Raw genomic sequence first — 22,583 nt, 5'->3', positions numbered from 1 at the left:
TCTGCGTCGCCACTCTATGTTGCCACTCTGTGCCACCACTCTGTGTCGTCACTCTGCGCCGCCACTCTGCGCCGCCACTCTGTGGTGCCACTCTGCGACGCCACTTTGCGATGCCAGTCTGTGCTACCACTTTGTGCTAGCACTCTGCGCAACCACTCTGCACCACCACTCTGCACCACCACTCTGCGCCAACACTCTGCGCCACCACTCTGCGCCGCCACTCTGCGGTGCCACTCTGCGCCACCACTCTGCGCCACCACTCTGCACCACCACTCTGCACCACCACTCTGCGCCACCACTCTGCACCACCACTCTGCGCCACCACTCTGTGCCACCACTCTGGGCTACCACTCTGCGCCACCACTCAGTGCCGCCACTCTGCGTCGCCACTCTATGTTGCCACTCTGTGCCACCACTCTGTGTCGTCACTCTGCGCCGCCACTCTGCGCCGCCACTCTGCGCCGCCACTCTTTGGTGCCACTCTGCGACGCCACTCTGCGATGCCAGTCTGTGCTACCACTTTGCGCTAGCATTCTGCGACACCACTCTGCGCTGCCACTCACTGCCACTCTGTGTCACCTGTTTTGCCACTCTGTGCTGCCACTCTGCGCCGCCACTCTGCGCCGCCACTCTGCGCTGCCACTCTGCGACGCCACTCTGCGACGCCACTCTGCGATCCACTCTGCAATGCCACTCTGCGCCGCCACTCTGCGTCGCCACTCTGCGCCGCCACTCTGCGCCGCCACTCTGCGCCGCCACTCTGTGGTGCCACTCTGTGCCACCACTCTGCGCAGCCATTCTGCGCCACCACTCTGTGCTACCACTCTGCGCTAGCACTCTGCAACACCACTCTGCGCCACTATTCTGCGCCGCCATTCTGCGCCACCACTCTGCGCTGCCATTCTGTTCTGCCACTCTGCGCCACCACTCTGCGCTGCCACTCTGTGTTGCCACTCTGTGCCACCACTCTGTGTCACCACTCTGCGGTGCTACTCTGCGCCACCACTCTGCGCCGCCACTCTGTGGTGCCACTCTGCGACGCCACTCTGCGACGCCAGTCTGTGCTACCACTCTGCGCCACCACTCTGCGGTGCCACTCTGTGCCACCATTCTGTGCAGCCATTCTGTGTTACCACTCTGTGCTACCACTCTGCGCTAGCACTCTGCAACACCACTCTGCGCCACCATTCTGCACCGCCATTCTGCCCCACCACTCTGCGCTGCCATTCTGTGCTGCCACTCTGTGCCACCACTCTGCGCTGCCACTATGCGTCACCACTCTGTGCCACCACTCTGTGTCACCACTCTGCAGTGCCACTCTGTGCCACCACTATGCGGTGCCACTCTGCGCCACCACTCTGTGATACCACTCTGTGATACCACTCTGCGCCACCACTCTGTGCCACCACTCTGGGCTACCACTCTGCGCCACCACTCAGTGCCGCCACTCTGTCCTGCCATTCTGCGCTGCCACTCTGCGCCGCCACTCTGCGCCACCATTCTGTGCTGCCACTCTGCGCCGCCACTCTGTGCCGTTACTCTGCGTTACCACTCTGTGCTACCACTCTGCGATACCACTCTGCGCCACTACTCTGCGCCACCACTCTGCGCCACCACTTTGCACTACCATTCTGCTACTACTCTGTACACAACTCTGCTCTAATATTATTCATTACAACTCTACTTTCTGCATATTACTTTGCACTCTGTATTATTACTCTTTAATATGCACTACTAATCTGCAATCTGCACTACACATCTGCATTATCCACTATTATTGCAGTAAATATCTACATTACCACTTGCTCTCTCAATCTCCACTCTGCATTAATACTTGCATTATTTGTTATTACTCTGCTTTACCACTGTCCACAATACCCAGCAAGACCATAACATGGTAACATAATTAAAAAATACTATGATATTATTTAGAGATATAACTACATTACTCAGACTAATATCATATATGACTAATACTGCCACATCATTTATAAGCATTCCCACATTATTACGATACATTCCATATCACTCTAAATTAGCACCTCATTCATCAAACATAAAACAACATCATACTCAAAAAAGCATTACATTATTTAAGTACTCAAATACATTACAAACAAATCACATTAGTTATAAACACGATCGCATCACTGAGGAATACAAACACATCCGAAAAATGACTCAACATTACTTATATATAGAGCACATTACTCAGAGACAACAGTACATTTGTCAGAAAGACTTAAATATTAATGTGACTAACTAGATTTAAAGAAATGTGAACACGTGCAGACTTTTCATAAATAAGCAGCTATTTAACTGCACATATTTACTAACTAGATTTAAAGAAATGTGAACACGTGCAGACTTTTCATAAATAAGCAGCTATTTAACTGCACATATTTAATGCGAATACGTCTATTAATATACGATGTATTTACATGTTATTTTTTTTTACTGTGCTATTTTGAAAAAGGTTTAACATATTTATTATTATACTAAGAACGAATAAGTGCATATAATATTATGCTTTGGGTAAAACAGAAACTAACTTAGTTTTCCTAAAATGTAGACCGATTTGAAGAAACGAAACTGCAACAACTTTAACGTTCGCCTTTGCCCTTTTCGTTTCCATTGACATTTAGCAGCCAGCCTTTTTCGCACTTACCCATTTTCTCACTAACCCTATGCATTTTTTTCTAAACAACCCTTTGTATTTTATTGCCCTTGGAGACTCTTATCAGATAAGAAGATCCTACTTAAACTGAAAGCCAAAAGAGTTGGTACAGACATTGGTACTTGGCGTCAGCAAACTTCTCTTGGATTGCGCTCTGTGATTATTCCTAAACTTCGACTACGCATTTACAAACATTTGGAATTATTTCCAAATTGCTATTGCAAAAGGTAAGCTTCTTTTTAACTTATTAAAAGACTTTTTCGTAAAAATAGCCTTAAATTATAACTATATAGAATTTAGCAAAAAGCATCTTTAAATTAATATACCTAATAATTACTATGACTGTCCGACTTTAGAATGTTATTTAAAGATTATAACTTATTATATGTACGTGCATATAATTATTTGCAACATTTTCCTTACAGCAAAATTACTTGGAGTACTTGGCTAAGGCGTTTACGACTACAAGAAATAAAATCGTAATTTGGAACAAACGCAAGAAATTTGGACACCATAAAACGTGAGTGGTTACGCAGTTTAAAATTATTCTTTACTTTTGAAGTTAAATTCATGCTATTAAAAAATTATATATAGTACCAAGAATTATCTTTGACAAGGTTAGCTAAGGTAGTATACAACCAGTATGTAATTATATATTTCCGCAAGCAAAATAGCAAAATGGAACTGCGCAACTTAATATATTCCTTGCAATTCGTCTCGGCAATATTTACATCGGTACAATTTGGAATTAGCAGAACATAGGATCGTTTTTATGTTCGCACACGCATTCCCAAAAACAAATACGATGCTTCACATAGCAGTACCTGTTCGACAATTATTAAAATACAAATGCGATTGAAAATACTTATAGAAGTAGGTGTTCGACAGTTATTTCAAAATACAAATGCAATTGAAAATACTTGTACAAAGTAATATTCGCCACAGAGCCAATATTTGAACAAGCTTCGCTATATATTTACAGTGATATCAATGATTGTTTGTACGTAATTTTATAAGTCAGATATTTTGCAAGTCAGCGACGGCTCGTGGAGGGAGTTACGGTAGGGCAGGAAAGTAGAGAGGGAGAGGGGCAGGGCGGAGGTTGCTAAAAAACGGCATATAGATAATTGCTAGTAAGTAAACAATTTAATTAATAAAACAAATTTTGCACCTCGCACTGCATTGTATTTTGCGATCCAAGGAGCACTACGAAATTCGTTTTATTAATTAAATTGTTTACTTACCTGCAATTATCCATATGCCAGTTCCTAGCAACATCCGCCCTGCCCTTCACCCTCTCCACCCTCTTGCCCCGCCGTAACTGCCTCCACGATCCGTCGCTGTTGCAAGCATACATAAAGTAGCAATGGGTAAAAACTGCATCACATATATATAAATAAACATACCAATATATCACAAGCATTGTTATTTAGGAAACATTTCTTCACGCGTTCGTGTAAAAGTCGCTTTTGGAAATGTAAAATACGCTTTAACGACATAGCAAAGTTTTACAGCACGCTTCGGTATTCTAAACTAGCAATGCTTAAAAAATAAATCTTAATGCTTTTATACATGTAACTATTTTGCTAAGCATCGCGATTTTACATTTGAAACGCACGATACTGTGCATACAAGTCAGTTTAAGTTATGCAATTTACAAGCATTGCATCGTTCTAAACTTTTACAGCAGGCTTCGATGTTCTACACAATTTACGTAATACCACTTTAAAACTGTATTTCGCATACTGCTACAATTTATTTTTAAGTATTTACTCCGAATAATTATCAAAGAAGCATTTTTATGACAATAAGAAAGCAGTAAGTTACACATGCGTCTAAATATGCGCGAGAAACATTACATTCGAACAACGCTTACATACTAATATTTAATGTACAGTAACTTCATGCATCCATTTAAATACTGACAAATATCGAAAAAGTTATTACTTACTATTAATGCTCGCATTACGAACAGTTGAAATCTTCGACAAAGTTCTAAACGCGCAGTAAAGACTTAGCGTACTGTACGTCAATCCGCACGTTGCATTACGTGATACAACCGGCAATAGTGATTGGCTACTAAAAAGACGTCACTTCAAAAAATGCGACGCTTTTACATACGTAACACCACGCAGCGATAGAAATCACCATCGTCAAAGTAATATTCGTGTTTATACATGCGTATATGTTTTTTAACAAAATACCTTACAATAAAAGATTTACGTGGCATTTTTAAATGCGATGCTTTTAGATACGTAACGCCACGCAGCGCTAGAAATCACCATTGTCAGAGTAATATTCGTGTTTATACATGCGTATATGTTTTTTAACAAAATACCTTACAATAAAAGATTTACGTGGCATTTTTAAATGCGATGCTTTTAGATGCGTAACGCCACGCAGCGATAGAAATCACCATTATCAGACTAATATGACGTGTTTATACATGCGTATATGTTTTTTAACCAAATACCTTAAAATAAAAGATTCAAGTGGCATTTTTAAATGCAATGCTTTTAGATACGTAACGCCACGCAGCGATAGAAATCACCATTGTCAGAGTAATATGACGTGTTTATACCTTAAAAATAAAAGATTCACGTAGCATATATTTAACGGAACATCCTACACAAAACATATTCATTATTGGCATTTGAACAACACTTACATACTATTATTTACTGTACAGTTATTTCATGCATCCATTTAAATACCTTGGTAAATGCAAAGATATATTACTTACTAGTAATAGTCAAATCACGAACAGTTAAAATCTTTAACAAAGACCGTAAATATTACTAAAGAATTAGCCTACTTTACGTCGATCCGCACGTTGCAAACGCATCGACATACATAACTTACTAAAATACGTCAATATTGCATTTATATAAAACAACTAACATATACTGTTTGCAAATATCGTTACCATACAGCACAAAGAAGTTAGCAATATAATGATACGTTTGCAATCAGAAAAGAGCACAAATACATTGGCAACAGCAAAATACACGTACAAATAAATACCCAATGACAGCATACTAACATTTTAGGCACGCATTCTTTTTAAACTTAATTAACATATGCGATGCTTACAACATGCTATATGCTTGTACTCTTACGTATTAGAGAAAACCAAATAATAATTAAAATCAATGTTAAAATTTACATTAACGTAAAAGTATACAATAGTTATCTAATGCATGCATTTTAAACCGTAATTACATAAAATATATATTACTTACGATTAAGAAAAACATCGGGAACAGCCAACTCCTTCACACGCCGCGAAACTCGTATTAAAGAGTTTGCGTACTTGACGTCAATTACCACGTTGCATCACGTGATGCAATTCGACACATGTGATTGGCTACTGATCGCGGTAGTAAAATACAAGCAAGATAGCACATAAAGCGCCGCGCAACCACACAAAAGAAAATCTTCATAACATTTATGTTACGATACACATAAAAAATAAGTATGACATATATCAAATATAAAGAGAATTTCTGCATGTTAGATGGAGGCCTACTGAAAGCAATGTATTTGATGAATGGTAAATGGTGGTTTTTCATTTAATTTAGGACACATAGTCGCTATGTGATTATTTGAGGAAAACGATAAAGTTTCTTGAAAATAGTCTGATGGTCTACTGTAGCAGCCAGGCAGAAAACTGGGATATAGCAATATGTTCATTTATTTGTTTTTTGAACTTCAATAAAGGCTCCACATGCCTCGCGTTGCATGAGAATCACTAAATAAAATATCACAAGTATATCCTCGTGTGTTAGAGCGAGATTCAGGGCTCAATGTCTTTACCTAATAGCGCACTCATTAAGGAATATAGTTTTCTGTTGGTTATCAAACAGTTTGCGACAGGTAAAGTTGGCAAGAAAAGACATTATACATAGTATGCACATAGCTAAACACATTAACATTGCAGTCAGTATATATGAACATGTTATACACAGAATTTAAAGGAGAGTTTTTAAGTTGTCTTTTAAATGAAAATGCCACGGATGGGTACAGACTACGGACTTAGAGAAAGAGAATTTCTGCATGTTAGATGGAGGCCTGCTTAAAGCAATGTGTTGGATGGATGGTAAATGGTGGTTTTGGATTGACATTGAGTTAATAGTCGCAATGTGGTTATTTGGTGGAAACAGTAAAGTTTCTTAAAAATAGACTGATAATCTGCTGTAGCAGCCAGGCTCTATAGGAAGCGTTCTACTGTTCTGTTAGAGAATATCTATGCCTGTAGTGCACTGTCTATTGAGTTTGTACACATCAGTTAATTTTAAAGGCTAAGGATGAGAATGGAGGAGAGATCAGGGGGGTGACAGAGGGAGAAGGAGGTCAACATCTGGGAATCTTTACAAATATAACAAAGTGTAGAAAACTGTAAAATATCAATATGTTCATTCAATTGTTTTTAAACTTCAATGAAGGCTCCACATGCCTCACGTTGCATGGGCATGACATGATAAAAAACCACAAATACATCCCTGTGTGTTAGAATGTGCGAGATTCAGGGCTCAATGTGATACTAAATGGCACAATCAACATGTTGCATATAGTTTTGTGTTGCTTATGAAACAGTTTTGTAAATGAAAGACCTTTGCCATATTCTGGTTATTCATGAATCTATTATTTGAAGTGCTTGCATTCTATTTTTCGTATAATTTAGACATCAAGTCATTGTAATAGATTGGTAGTGGTGGTGTTTTGATAGGCCTACTTCAAAAAGTAATGTTCCATTTTTTACAAACATGCTCTTTTTATGCATTTCAATTTATGTTGCCTTTCCACTTGTAAACACTTTAGATCATTTGTCCTATTAGAGAAACTCCACTCTGAATCTGCACTCTGAAGCTCCACTCTGAATATGCACTCTAAAGCTCCACTCTGAATCTCCACTCTGAATATGCACTCTGAAGCTCCACTCTGAATCTGCACTCTGAAGCTCCACTCTGAATATGCACTCTAAAGCTCCACTCTGAATCTCCACTCTGAATATGCACTCTGAAGCTCCACTCTGAAGCTCCACTCTGAAGTTCCACTCTGAAGCTCCACTCTAAATATGCACTCTAAAGCTCCACTCTGAATCTCCACTCTGAATCTGCCCTCTAAAGCTCTACTCTAAATATGCACTCTAAAGCTCCACTCTGAATCTGCACTCTGAAGCTCCACTCTGAATTTGCACTCTGAAGCTCCACTCTGAAGCTCTACTCTGAGGCTCCACTCTGAATATACGCTCTAAAGCTCCACTCTGAATTTCCACTCTGAATCTGCACTCTGACGCTCCACTCTGAATCTGCACTCTGAAGCTCCACTCTAAATCTCCACTCTAAAGCTCCACTTTTGAAGCTCCACTCTGAAGCTTTACTCTGAATCTGCCCTCTAAAGCTCTACTCTAAATATGCACTCTAAAGCTCCACTCTGAATCTGCACTCTGAAGCTCCACTCTGAATCTGCACTCTGAAGCTCCACTCTGAATCTCCACTCTGAATCTGCACTCTAACACTCTACTCTGAATCTGCACTCTAAAGCTCCACTCTAAATATGCACCCTGAAGCTCCACTCTGAAGCGACACTCTGAAGCTACACTCTAAATATGCACTCTAAAGCTCCACTCTGAATCTGCACTCTAAAGCTCCACTCTGAATCTGCACTCTGAAGCTCCACTCTAAAGCTCCACTCTGAATCTGCACTCTGAAGCTCCACTCTGAATTTGCACTCTGAAGCTCCACTCTGAACCTCCACTCTGAACCTCCACTCTGAACCTCCACTCTGAACCTCCACTCTGAACCTCCACTCTGAACCTCCACTCTGAAGCTCCACTCTGAAGCTCCACTCTGAAGCTCCACTCTGAAGCTTTACTCTGAAGCTCCACTCTGAAGCTTTACTCTGAAGCTCCACTCTAAATCTGCACTCTGAAGCTCCACTCTAAATATGCACTCTAAAGCTCCATTCTAAATCTCCACTCTGAATCTGCACTCTGACACTCCACTCTAAATCTGCACTTTGAAGCTCTACTCTGAATATGCACTCTAAAGCTCCACTCTGAAGCTCCACTCTGAAGCTCCACTCTGAAGCTTTACTCTGAAGCTCCACTCTGAAGCTTTACTCTGAATCTGCACTCTGACGCTCTACTTTGAATATGCACTCTGAAGCTCCACTCTGAATCTACACTCCGAAGCTCCACTCTGAATCTACACTCTGAAGCTCCACTCTGAATATGCACTCTAAAGCTCCACTCTGAATCTCCACTCTGAATCTGCACTCTGACACTCTACTTTGAATATGCACTCTGAAGCTCCACTCTGAATCTACACTCTGAAGCTCCACTCTGAATCTACACTCTGAAGCTCCACTCTGAATATGCACTCTAAAGCTCCACTCTGAATATGCACTCTAAAGCTCCACTCTGAATATGCACTCTAAAGCTCCACTCTGAATGTTCACTCTGAAGCTCCACTCTGAAGCTCCACTCTGAAGCTCCACTCTGAAGCTCCACTCTGAAGCTCCACTCTGAAGCTCCACTCTGAAGCTCCACTCTGAAGCTCCACTCTGAAGCTCCACTCTGAAGCTCCACTCTGAAGCTCCACTCTAAAGCTCCACTCTGAAGCTCCACTCTGAAGCTCCACTCTGAAGCTCCACTCTGAAGCTTTACTCTGAAGCTCCACTCAGAATCTGCACTCTGAAGCTCCACTCTAAATATGCACTCTAAAGCTCCACTCTGAATGTTCACTCTGAAGCTCCACTCTGAAGCTCCACTCTGAAGCTCCACTCTGAAGTTCCACTCTGAAGCTCTACTCTGAAGCTCCACTCTGTTGCTCCACTCTGAATATACACTCTAAAGCTCCACTCTGAATATCCACTCTGAATCTGCACTCTGAATCTGCACTCTAAATCTCCACTCTAGAGCTCCACTTTGATGCTCCACTCTGAAGCTCCACTCTGAAGCTCCACTCTGAAGCTCCACTCTGAAGCTCCACTCTGAAGCTCCACTCTGAAGCTCCACTCTGAAGCTCCACTCTGAAGCTCCACTCTGAAGCTCCACTCTGAAGCTCCACTCTGAAGCTTTACTCTGAAGCTCCACTCTGAAGCTCCACTCTGAAGCTCTACTCTGAGGCTCCACTCTGAATATACACTCTAAAGCTCCACTCTGAATTTCCACTCTGAATCTGCACTCTGACGCTCCACTCTGAATCTGCACTCTGAAGCTCCACTCTAAATCTCCACTCTGAAGCTCCACTTTGAAGCTCCACTCTGAAGCTCCACTCTGAATATGCACTCTAAAGCTCCATTCTGAATCTCTACTCTGAATCTGCACTCTGATGCTCCACTCTGAATCTGCACTCTAAAGCTCTATTCTGAATATGCACTCTAAAGCTCCACTCTAAAGCTCCACTCTGAAGCTCCACTCTGAAGCTCCACTCTGAAGCTCCACTCTGAAGCTCCACTCTGAATATGCACTCTAAAGCTCCACTCTGAATCTCCACTCTGAATCTGCACTCTGACGCTCTACTCTAAATATGCACTCTAAAGCTCACCTCTGAATCTGCACTCTGAAGCTCCACTCTGAATTTGCACTCTGAAGCTCCACTCTGAAGCTCCACTCTGAAGCTTTACTCTGAAGCTTTACTCTGAAGCTCCACTCTGAAGCTTTACTCTGAAGCTCCACTCTGAAGCTCCACTCTGAAGCTCCACTCTGAAGCTCCACTCTGAAGCTCCACTCTGAAGCTCCACTCTGAAGCTCCACTCTGAAGCTCCACTCTGAAGCTTTACTCTGAAGCTCCACTCAGAATCTGCACTCTGAAGCTCCACTCTAAATATGCACTCTAAAGCTCCACTCTGAATGTTCACTCTGAAGCTCCACTCTGAAGTTCCACTCTGAAGCTCTACTCTGAAGCTCCACTCTGTTGCTCCACTCTGAATATACACTCTAAAGCTCCACTCTGAATATCCACTCTGAATCTGCACTCTGAAGCTCCACTCTAAATCTCCACTCTAGAGCTCCACTTTGAAGCTCCACTTTGAAGCTCCACTCTGAAGCTCCACTCTGAAGCTCCACTCTGAAGCTCCACTCTGAAGCTTTACTCTGAAGCTCCACTCTGAAGCTTTACTCTGAAGCTCCACTCTGAAGCTCCACTCTGAATGTTCACTCTAAAGCTCCACTCTGAAGCTCCACTCTGAAGCTCCACTCTGAATATGCACTCTAAAGCTCCATTCTGAATCTCTACTCTGAATCTGCACTCTGATGCTCCACTCTGAATCTGCACTCTAAAGCTCTATTCTGAATATGCACTCTAAAGCTCCACTCTGAAGCTCCACTCTGAAGCTCCACTCTGAAGCTCCACTCTGAAGCTCCACTCTGAAGCTCCACTCTGAAGCTCCACTCTGAAGCTCCACTCTGAATATGCACTCTAAAGCTCCACTCTGAAGCTCCACTCTGGAGGTCCACTCTGAAGCTTTACTCTGAAGCTTTACTCTGAAGCTTTACTCTGAAGCTCCACTCTGAAGCTCCACTCTGAAGCTTTACTCTGAAGCTTTACTCTGAAGCTCCACTCTAAATATGCACTCTAAAGCTCCACTCTGAATCTCCACTCTGAATCTGCACTCTAACACTCTACTCTGAATCTGCACTCTAAAGCTCCACTCTAAATATGCACCCTGAAGCTCCACTCTGAAGCGACACTCTGAAGCTACACTCTAAATATGCACTCTAAAGCTCCACTCTGAATCTGCACTCTAAAGCTCCACTCTGAATCTGCACTCTGAAGCTCCACTCTAAAGCTCCACTCTAAAGCTCCACTCTGAATCTGCACTCTGAAGCTCCACTCTGAATTTGCACTCTGAAGCTCCACTCTGAACCTCCACTCTGAACCTCCACTCTGAACCTCCACTCTGAAGCTCCACTCTGAAGCTCCACTCTGAAGCTCCACTCTGAAGCTTTACTCTGAAGCTCCACTCTGAAGCTTTACTCTGAAGCTCCACTCTGAAGCTTTACTCTGAAGCTCCACTCTAAATCTGCACTCTGAAGCTCCACTCTAAATATGCACTCTAAAGCTCCATTCTAAATCTCCACTCTGAATCTGCACTCTGACACTCCACTCTAAATCTGCACTTTGAAGCTCTACTCTGAATATGCACTCTAAAGCTCCACTCTGAAGCTCCACTCTGAAGCTCCACTCTGAAGCTTTACTCTGAATATGCACTCTAAAGCTCCACTTTGAATCTCCACTCTGAATCTGCACTCTGACGCTCTACTTTGAATATGCACTCTGAAGCTCCACTCTGAATCTACACTCTGAAGCTCCACTCTGAATCTACACTCTGAAGCTCCACTCTGAATATGCACTCTAAAGCTCCACTCTGAATCTCCACTCTGAATCTGCACTCTGACACTCTACTTTGAATATGCACTCTGAAGCTCCACTCTGAATCTACACTCTGAAGCTCCACTCTGAATCTACACTCTGAAGCTCCACTCTGAATATGCACTCTAAAGCTCCACTCTGAATATGCACTCTAAAGCTCCACTCTGAATGTTCACTCTGAAGCTCCACTCTGAAGCTCCACTCTAAATATGCATTCTAAAGCTCCACTCTGAAGCTTCACTCTAAATATGCACTCTAAAGCTCCACTCTGAATCTCCACTCTGAAGCTCCACTCTGAAGCTACACTCTAAATATGCACTCTAAAGCTCTACTCTGAATCTGCACTCTGAAGCTCCACTCTGAAGCTCCACTCTGAATCTGCACTCTGAAGCTCCACTCTGAAGCTCCACTCTGAAGCTCCACTATGGGGCTCCACTCTGAATATACACTCTAAAGCTCCACTCTGAATCTCCACTCTGAATCTGCACTCCGAAGCTCCACTCTAATGCTCCACTCTAATGCTCCACTCTAATTCTCCACTCTAAAGCTCCACTTTGAAGCTCCACTCTGAAGCTCCACTCTGAAGCTCCACTCTGAAGCTTTACTCTGAAGCTCCACTCAGAATCTGCACTCTGAAGCTCCACTCTAAATATGCACTCTAAATCTCCACTCTGAATGTTCACTCTGAAGCTCCACTCTGAAGCTCCACTCTGAAGTTCCACTCTGAAGCTCTACTCTGAAGCTCCACTCTGTTGCTCCACTCTGAATATACACTCTAAAGCTCCACTCTGAATATCCACTCTGAATCTGCACTCTGAAGCTCTACTCTGAATATGCACTCTAAAGCTCCACTCTGAAGCTCCACTCTGGAGGTCCACTCTGAAGCTTTACTCTGAATATGCACTCTAAAGCTCCACTCTGAATCTCCACTCTGAATCTGCACAATGACGCTCTACTCTGAATCTGCACTCTAAAGCTCTACTCTGAATATGCACTGTGAAGCTCCACTCTGAATCTGCACTCTGAAGCTCCATTTTGAAGCTCCACTTAGAAGCACCACTCTGAAGCTCTACTTTGACTCTGCACTCTAATGCTCCAACCTGAAGCAGTGGGTGCTTGGAGATGCAAAAAAAGTATTTCACAGTGCAAAGTAACAGTCGTAAAATTCGAGCTGAACATAACAATCTGCAGTTTCACACATTACATTGGTGTTAGCTGCATTACTTCATAATTAATTGTCAAAGGCAAATTTCTGATTTTAATGGTGTATTCTGCAAACCAGACATCATTGTCTCTACTGCCCAGTGATGTGATCAAATGCTTTCAGATCTTAAATATACAGAAGTTAAGCACTACCTTCATAGGATTCTCGTACAATGGTCTGTCATTAATTTATCCTCCAGGTTCAAAAGCATTCTTGAACTGCAACAGGTATTAATGAGTTAAAGGGCAGAAGGGGTCAAGAGGAGGAAGAAAGACGCAAAAGACAGCCAGAGCAGAAAGGCAGGTGTCGGCAATGCCAGACCAGAATCAGGGGCAGTATCAATGTCAGGTGACATCAGCAAAAGCCAAATAATCTCAGGAACGCCCCCATGTCTGGTCTGGCATTGCCAAACAAGCCCCTAATCCAATGGCTAAGCTCCATTTATGAAGCCAGCCAATGAATGCCAAGGGCCAACCCAAACACACACACAATACTTATTAGGTTTTTGCCTGCGCAAAAAAAATGCACAGAATGCATCTTTTTAGCGAGGCAAAACATAAATAAATAATATTATCATATTACCCTTGTAAAAAGTGATGTAGCTAATAGTCTATAAATGGCATTATCTGTATAAAAATTAAAATATTATTATAATACTAATTTTACCATTTACTTACTTCTACAGAATATTACCAAAGCAGCATATTACCAAAAAAGAAAACAACAAAGGTAAGACATTTATTTAACTAATATATATTTCTATGTTAACTAACATTGCCCATCATAGCTACAATTGACATTGTTAGATAAACAAAACCTAAATTAAACATATTACACAAATCTGATTGTTATATCTAACAACATAAGTATTACTAATAATTTATAAAACCAAATATTATATAAAGGATTAAAACATGCACAAAATAATACAAGCAGATTACCATCAAGGACATGACAAATTCTCAGTTATATCAAAAGGCAAACAATGTTTACCAAATAGTACATTTGCTATTATTCATAACTTTGAAAAACCAGCACAAATATGGAACAAAGAAGATTTGCATTACATTATGGATCTAGGTGATGCTTTATATAAAGATATGCACATTTTTAATAAAGAACTTGTGGAGAACACATTTTCAAATATATGAGCTTACAAAAATAATGAGACAACTAAATGACATGCCATTTGCAGAAATGCTCAACAGATTAAGAGTAGGAAAACACACAAAAAATGATATCACAAAGATCAAATCACGAGAAAAAGAACCTCCACAAAGTATTAAAAACAGTATACCATATATCATGGGTACTAACAAAGAAGTGAATGAAATAAATGACACAGTATTATTACAACATATGCAATCTCATGCAGTTTATACCACATTAGCAATAGACACAGTTGCTTCAGACGTAAGTCAAGAAGTAAAAGACAAAATATTAAAGCAATTACCAACAGACTCTACAAAAACAATGGGATTAGCAAGCACACTACACATTGCAATTAAACTTCGATATGATTTAACTGCAAATCTTGCAGTCAATGATGGATTAACAAATGGAGCAACAGGAACAATAGAATATGTTGATTGTACAAATAACATACCTATTATAGTATGGATACATTTTGATAAAAAAAATATTGGTAAAAGTACAAGGCAACAAAATAAACATTTATACCATGCTAATATATCACATGAGTGGACACCAATATTGCCTATATCAAGACACTTTCAATACACTAAAAAATGTTTAACTATAATACGAAAGCAATTTCCATTACGGCAATCATCAGCAAGGACAATTCATAGAACACAAGGTGAGACAATTGAACCACTTTATATACACTTTAATAATACAAAAACACATCACCTACACTATGTAGCTATTAGTAGAGCTAAATCATTACAAAATATTTATATAAAAAACTTTGATGAAACAAAAATTGCAATACACCCAAAGGTCCATGAAGAAATGTTCCGATTAAAAACATATATGCCACTACAAATATCCATAACTCAAATATCACACTTTAAAAACAGCATTACTGTCATTGTACAAAATATACGCTCACTACAAAAAAATTTTAAATACATATCAGCTGACAGTAACATATTAAATGCTGATATTTTATGTTTCACAGAAATAAATACAACACATAAAGCAAGTACAGATGCATTTATACTTCCAAATTACAATATGCTAATATTTGATAAATACCATAACAAACAAACAAATCATGGGATTATAGTATATTATAAAACAAACCACAAAATACAACCAATTTTTACAACAGAAAAACAAATTGACATTTTGCAATTTACAAAACAAATACAAAACAATGACTACCTATTTGTAATAATCTACAAGCCACCAAAGGTAAGCATTCAAATACTATTTCAAATACTAACAACAATTTTAAATAATTTTCCAAATCATAAATATGTTATAATGGGTGATTTCAATGTTGATTTACAAAAACCAACACACAGTACAAATGTATTATTAGATAACATGTTAACAAAGTTTAACTGTGTTCAAAAAATAAACACACTTACAACAGATTACAATTCTATATTAGATCATATATTTACAAATGCAAACATACAACATTATGGAACTTTAGAGTCATATTACAGTGATCATAAACCAATTTGGACAGCTATTTAATTTATATGCATTAAAGCCAGTTATAATGTGACAATTTTACAATTATGGTACCATATTAAATAATTGCATTTTTTTTACAGATGATTTCCATTCAAGATTTAAAGGACAACAAACCTGACGAAAGTAAGCCATACCAAAAAGCAATTTGTGTCAATATAATTCACTGTACTGGAAAAACATACTATCGCAATGCAAAGCAAGAAAATAAAGTAATGTATCATATGGCATTAGCAGATCAAACATCATCTTTAAAAGCTACTTGCTATAATGAAGATTATTATGCACAGACAAAAGAAGGATATGGAATGCTAATTCGGAATTACCTTTTGAAAAATGACACTCTAATTATCACAAAACAAAGTAAGATTTCAAGAATGCCACCAATTGAGATACCTGCAGAAATAATTCAAGAAGCAATTAATATTTTGCAACCACCAGCTCCACCAGTGTCTCCAATAAAGACAGTGAGAGAAGTGAGTGTAAAAACACTCCTAAGCGTCTCCGGAACGATAATTGAGGTGAGCTATATCTTTATGCTTATCATTTATACTACTGCATTTTTGGACTACCAAATAAGGTACACTTTTAAAAAGTTAAAACTTGCATGTTACTAAATGTATCTATCATCAAATAGAAATATGTATTACAGTACTAAAATGTTTTAAAACATGCAAATCCAATAATTGCCTAGAAAAACTATCAACATATGTTGTTCCTTATGATTAATATCTGTGTTACTATGTAAAATTATTTACATTAATATTGCTACTCTCCCAAAAAAATTACAGGTAAGTAATCTACAACTTATAAAAATACACAAACTACACAACATATGCAAATACTTTGAAATTGCATTTACTAAGGGTACTAAGGAAATAAATTATGCAACCATTGTGCATTAAAACTATCATACAACTAATGTATGCACCATTAAATAACAGGTAAGTAAGCTAAATACTATACTACACTTATTGCTAAGTATTTGCATAACGTAAACATATATGCAGATACAATATAATACTATGCATACCATACATATCACAACAAAAGTGTGCACCATTTAATAACAGGTAAGTAATATAAATTATACTACACTATTTAGTAAACTATGAGACCAATGACAATAAAGAGCAAACTTAATATACCCAATCACTCTATCATTAAACAATACCCACCACCATAAAACAGGTGTCACAACATATATGAAGTTGTACCTATAACAGTAGCTACTTCCTGTACTATTAGCATTGTGGCATGCAGTAAAATCTGCATACCAACCACAATGCTAATAATGCTATTAATGCATTAACATATAGACAAGAACACACAACACAAATTACCACTTTTACGAAGCCCACAACAAACTCATTTCCCACCTGAATCTCACTAATTTATAATATAACCGATATAGACTGTAAGCAGCAAAATTAAAAGGTAAGTAAACTAATAATTGAATTATTAGCATATTCTTTTCATAGCTATAGCATTCTATAACAGCAAATTGCACATACAAAATGCAATTACTAAAGATTGTAAGTTAATACAACTCTTGTAACAAAAGAAAGTAACACAAACACGAAAAAAAACAATTATTACCAACAAATAAATATGTGAAATTTAGTTGTTTTGTTTGCAAAGACTGTCATGTCAACAATAATCATATTTCAAATTGGGCAAAAACCAGCACAATCCATGTTACTAAGTAAAAAATATATAATGAACATATACTATTTTACAGGAAGAACAAACAAAAAATATATTCGTTGGAGGCCAAGAAACACAATTGAAAAGTATCACTGTCAAAGATACTACGGACTCTGTGAAAATTACTCTATGGAGAGAGGCAGCTGACTTCCCAATAGTAATTGGACAATATATACATTTATCGCACGTAACGGTACATGAATTTAACAAAGAAAAGATTTTAAACACAACCCGCCATACAAAAATACAGGTAAGTAAAATTTTACATTGCAATTAATAGTTAGTTAATATGAGTAAATGAATAAATACTAAAACAGTATCTTTGCAGGTAATAAAACCACCCGAAGAAAACCTTGACGTAACTATTTATGGATTAGACAAACTACATCATGAAACAAGCATGGTAACAGTCCAAGTAAATGGGACAGAAGATTTCCAATCCATGGAAATTAACAATACTACTTTAATGGACTTTTTGCATATAAGCTATGATGTAGACAACTTAGCAGACACATTAATGAAATATCTACCATTATATGTAAAGATAACATTTTGCAATGGATCTATCACAAACATCATTGAGAACATATGATGTCAGCAATTATACCATATTTAACAAATGTTAGGTACTAAAAATACAATTGATGTTTACAATGTTGCTTTGCACAAGTTTAATTAACACAACATATATATATATATTGCTTAAAGTGTTTGATACAAAACTAAATCACAAAATTACTTTTGAGTGCAAATAACGGTTTGAAATGCTTTTATAATATTTACTGTGTGGAAATTACTAAAAATGTTGTCTACTATAAATACAAATAATGTTTACAATGTTACATTACACACGATTTAATAAGACAATACATATATATATCGCTTAAGATGTGTTTCGTACAAAACTAGATAACAAAATTACTTTAAATTGCTAATCACTTTTTGTAATGCTTTTATTAGAATAACTGTATGTGACTTACTATACAAATCTCAAGTAATTTTTGTATACAATCTATAGTTATACATTTGATTACATTTTCTAAGTGTGACATATGCAACTGTGAAGTTAAATAGTAAGTTTTAAAGAAATTGAGTGTTATTGATCGTTTACATGTTGTATATTTACAATTAATAAAAAAAGTGACAAAAAAGTGAGTTCAAATCAAAACTGTGTCATTAAAAAACTAGTTTACCTTTGCATTCTGATGGTGCACCTTTTCTAATCCTGTCAAACTTGCAAATTTAATGCCGCTATTACTTTTACTAACGCCTGTCATATCCATTGATTTACTAAAAGCTCTTACCTAATACCAGGACTGCAATAGAACATGCTGCCTTGGAAATATCCTAAATACTTTACGCCAAGTTCACTTCTCTACATAATGGTAATCAACTTGACTGCCAAATGAAACCAATAACTAACACCTACTACGGTAAGTTATACTATGTTATAAAGTTATGTGTCAATCTGTAACTTGCTAAAAAATTAATTGTGCATTACTTATAACGCACCTACTGCCATCAAAATGCAACTACAATATACTTGCTGGGGGAGAGTGGTATACTCCCTGGAAAAATTCCCCCCACACTTTTTAATAACACAAACTTTAAGCAAGTTATCTCTTCTTGCTAAAGTAATTGTTGTATGAAAGTGTGTGGGACCTGCATCTTTACAAAGGATAAACTTCCACCAGTACAAAAAAATCATTAGAAAAATGCTAAATCTATTCTCTAATACAACCTAAGGAAGATAATGCTGCCATCAACCAATACACCAAGGCAGCAGTTAAGAAGTTAACTATACTCAGCATCCTAATGCATGTATTTATAACATATTTTTGGATACAATCTATAATTATACATTTGCTTACATTTTGTAAGTGTAACATTGGCAACTGTGAAGTTAAATAGTAAGTTTTAAAGAAATTGAGTGTTATTGATCGTTTACATGTTGTATATTTACAATTAATAAAAAAAGTGACAAAAAAGTGAGTTCAAATCAAAACTGTGTCATTAAAAAACTAGTTTACCTTTGCATTCTTATGTTGCACCTTTTCTAATCCTGTCAAACTTGCAAATTTAATGCCACTATTACTTTTACTAACGCCTGTCATATCCATTGATTTACTAAAAGCTCTTACCTAATACCAGGACTGCAATAGAACATGATACCTTAGTAATATCGTAAATACTTTACACCAAGTTCACTTCTCTACATAATGGTAATCAACTTGACTGCTAAATGAAACCAATAACTAACACCTACTACGGTAAGTTATACTATGTTATAAAGTTATGTGTCAAATCTGTAACTTGCTGAAAAATTAATTGTGCATTACTTATAAAACACCTACTGCCATCAAAATGCAACTACAATATACTTGCTGGGGGAGAGTGGTATACTCCCTGGAAAAATTCCCCCCACACTTTTTAATAACACAAACTTTAAGCAAGTTCTCTTCTTGCTAAAGTTATTGTTGTATGAAAGTGTGTGGGACATGCATCTTTACAAAGGATAAACTTCCACCAGTACAAAGAAAATCATTAGAACAATGCTAAATCTATTCTCTAGTACAACCTAAGGAAGATAGTGCTGCCATCAACCAATACACCAAGGCAGCAGTTAAGAAGTTAACTATACTCAGCATCCTAATGCATGTATTTATAACATTGTATTATTTGCCCTTTACAAGTTAAGACTAAGTATGTGTATAAAAAGATTATACTTGTATGTTACTTGTTCATTGCTGAACTATGTCTATACTTTATCACCTAAAAATAAAACTTTACCATGTAACTATATTTAACTCTATAACTGATACTAGCTTGCCATTCATTGCCTGCTCTTTTACGTAAGTCTAGATCTGTCAACAATTTAATACAAAGCCTAATGATGTAAACCTGCTACCTAAAACAATACTTTGAATACTTTCCTGAAACTTCCCTTCACTGGCAAATATTACCAAACTTGAATAGTACTAAAAGTAATGAATAACACCTAAGACCTCCTTCCACACTGCCTTTCTCTCCCACCAGCCTCTTTGCCCTAACAACACTTATCTTCCATTTACTATTAATGTATCAACTAAATATTTCTGAAATTGCATATAAAATGTATACAATATAGTTATATGCTACAACAATAATAGGTTTACACCTATAATACTACTACATATCTAGATATATAGTATATACTACTATATCTACATATATAGTACTATATATAAACACCTACTAGACTACCAAAAGTTTACAAGTTGATCAAATTCAGTGTATTAAAGGTATGCTATTTATTATTTATATGTGTTTATTACTACAAACTGTATTTACTATATGAACTAAAAATGAAACTTACCATGTCACTTTGTGTTTACCTATATAATTGACTTTAACCTGTCATTAACTACTCTTGTACATCACACTTGTCTATGTTCAGTTTATTGGCAGGACTGCAATTGTAAACATGCTGCTTTACAAATATGCAGAATACCTTGAGCAGAATTGCCTTCCCAACATAATAGTAAACAACTTGACTGCTAAAGAAAAACAATAAGTCACACCTATTAAGGTAAGTTATACTATGTTATAGTTTATGTGTCAAAACTGTAAATATATACAAAGTAGTTTTTACAAATATTTCCATGCACATCCTGCCATCAAAATGTAAGTACATCATACTGGCTGAGAAACAGTAGTATACTCCCTGAAAAAAATACCCCCAAACTGTTAATAACAGTAAACTTTGAGCATTTTATCTCTTCATGCTAAAGTTATTTATTATGAAAGTGTATAGGACCTGCATCTTTGCTACCAAGATAAACTTCCACCAGTATAAAGAGTATAATTAACAAAATGCTAAGTCTATTACTGCAGTACAACTTCATTTTAAACAATCTTGAATAGCACAAAAGTTACCATGTCACTTTGTGTTTACGAAGATAATTGATTTTAACATGTCATTGACTACTCTTGTACCTCATACTTGCTCTGTTCAATTTATTAACAGGACTGCAATTGTATACATGGGCATCACAAATATGCTTGATACCTTGAACAAAGTTCCCTCCTAACATAATAGTAAGCAACTTAACTGCTACATTAGCAATAAGTCAAAGCTATTAAGGTAAGTTATACTTTATTATACTTCATATGTGAATACTATGATTTACTAAAAAGTAGTTATTATACAATTATTTCCATTTACATCCTTGCATACAAATGTAAGTACACCACTGCCTAGAGGAGAGTGGTACACTGCCTATAAAATTTCCCCCCAGACTTTTTAATAACAGTAAACTTTGAGCAAGTTATCTCTCCTTCAATAAGTTATTGTTCAATAAAAATACACTTCCTCACTGCCTTTCTCTGCCACCTACCACCTTGCATCATACTAACCAATAACTAACACCTAAGACCTCCTTTCACACTACCATTCTCAACCTACTGCCTCCTTACCCTAACAATACTTATCTCCCAATTACTATCTGTCTGTTAACATACTATTTCTGAAATAAACATATACTGTATATAATTTGTTTATATGCTACCTCCATCATACATTTACAACTATAATAGTACTACAAATATATCTACTTCTACTAACAAAATATTGTACCCAAAAACTATGCCAAGCAATACCAAAAACTCTAACTTAACTACTACGAGACCTATTGCATTGCAAATGCTTGTTTAAACATGCCGTTTTGTAACTTAAGTGTGTGCTGCATGAAGCAGCACACATGTAAGTTACAAACTGGCATTTTAGGTTTGTTTATGTGCAGGAAGGGACACCTTCCTGCACATTAACAAAACTCCCTGTTGTGAAACTTAGCGCCATCGCAGGGGGAAACGCAACGCTGCACCATATCCTTGTGAATATGGTGCAGCATTTTGTTTCCGAAGTGGCGGAGAGAGGCATTAAACCAAGAAGACTAATGCCTCTCTCCGC

General features: G+C 37.8%; 1 protein-coding gene across 2 annotated transcripts in view; it reads left to right on the top strand.

Annotated features, from left to right (window-relative positions):
- The window catches only part of LOC147709669 (uncharacterized), a 34,249-nt gene extending 15,530 nt beyond the window's left edge, over positions 1–18,719 (top strand). For both annotated transcript variants that reach the window (XM_086925528.1, XM_086925529.1), the window contains exons 2-7: positions 2,734–2,904; positions 3,103–3,197; positions 13,947–13,990; positions 16,012–16,449; positions 17,670–17,885; positions 17,964–18,719. In XM_086925528.1, the coding sequence (XP_086781654.1) occupies positions 16,012–16,449; positions 17,670–17,885; positions 17,964–18,227 (918 nt within the window). In that variant the 5' untranslated portion in view covers positions 2,734–2,904; positions 3,103–3,197; positions 13,947–13,990 and the 3' untranslated portion in view covers positions 18,228–18,719. The remainder of the gene's footprint in view (positions 1–2,733; positions 2,905–3,102; positions 3,198–13,946; positions 13,991–16,011; positions 16,450–17,669; positions 17,886–17,963) is intronic.
- The last annotated feature ends 3,864 nt before the right edge of the window (positions 18,720–22,583 follow it).

The sequence above is a fragment of the Lissotriton vulgaris genome, chromosome 6, assembly GCF_964263255.1.
Source record: "Lissotriton vulgaris chromosome 6, aLisVul1.2, whole genome shotgun sequence".
NCBI classification, from domain to species: domain Eukaryota; kingdom Metazoa; phylum Chordata; class Amphibia; order Caudata; family Salamandridae; genus Lissotriton; species Lissotriton vulgaris.
The sequence above is the reverse complement of the archived record's forward strand: the minus strand, read 5'-3'. Positions and strand labels throughout refer to the sequence as shown.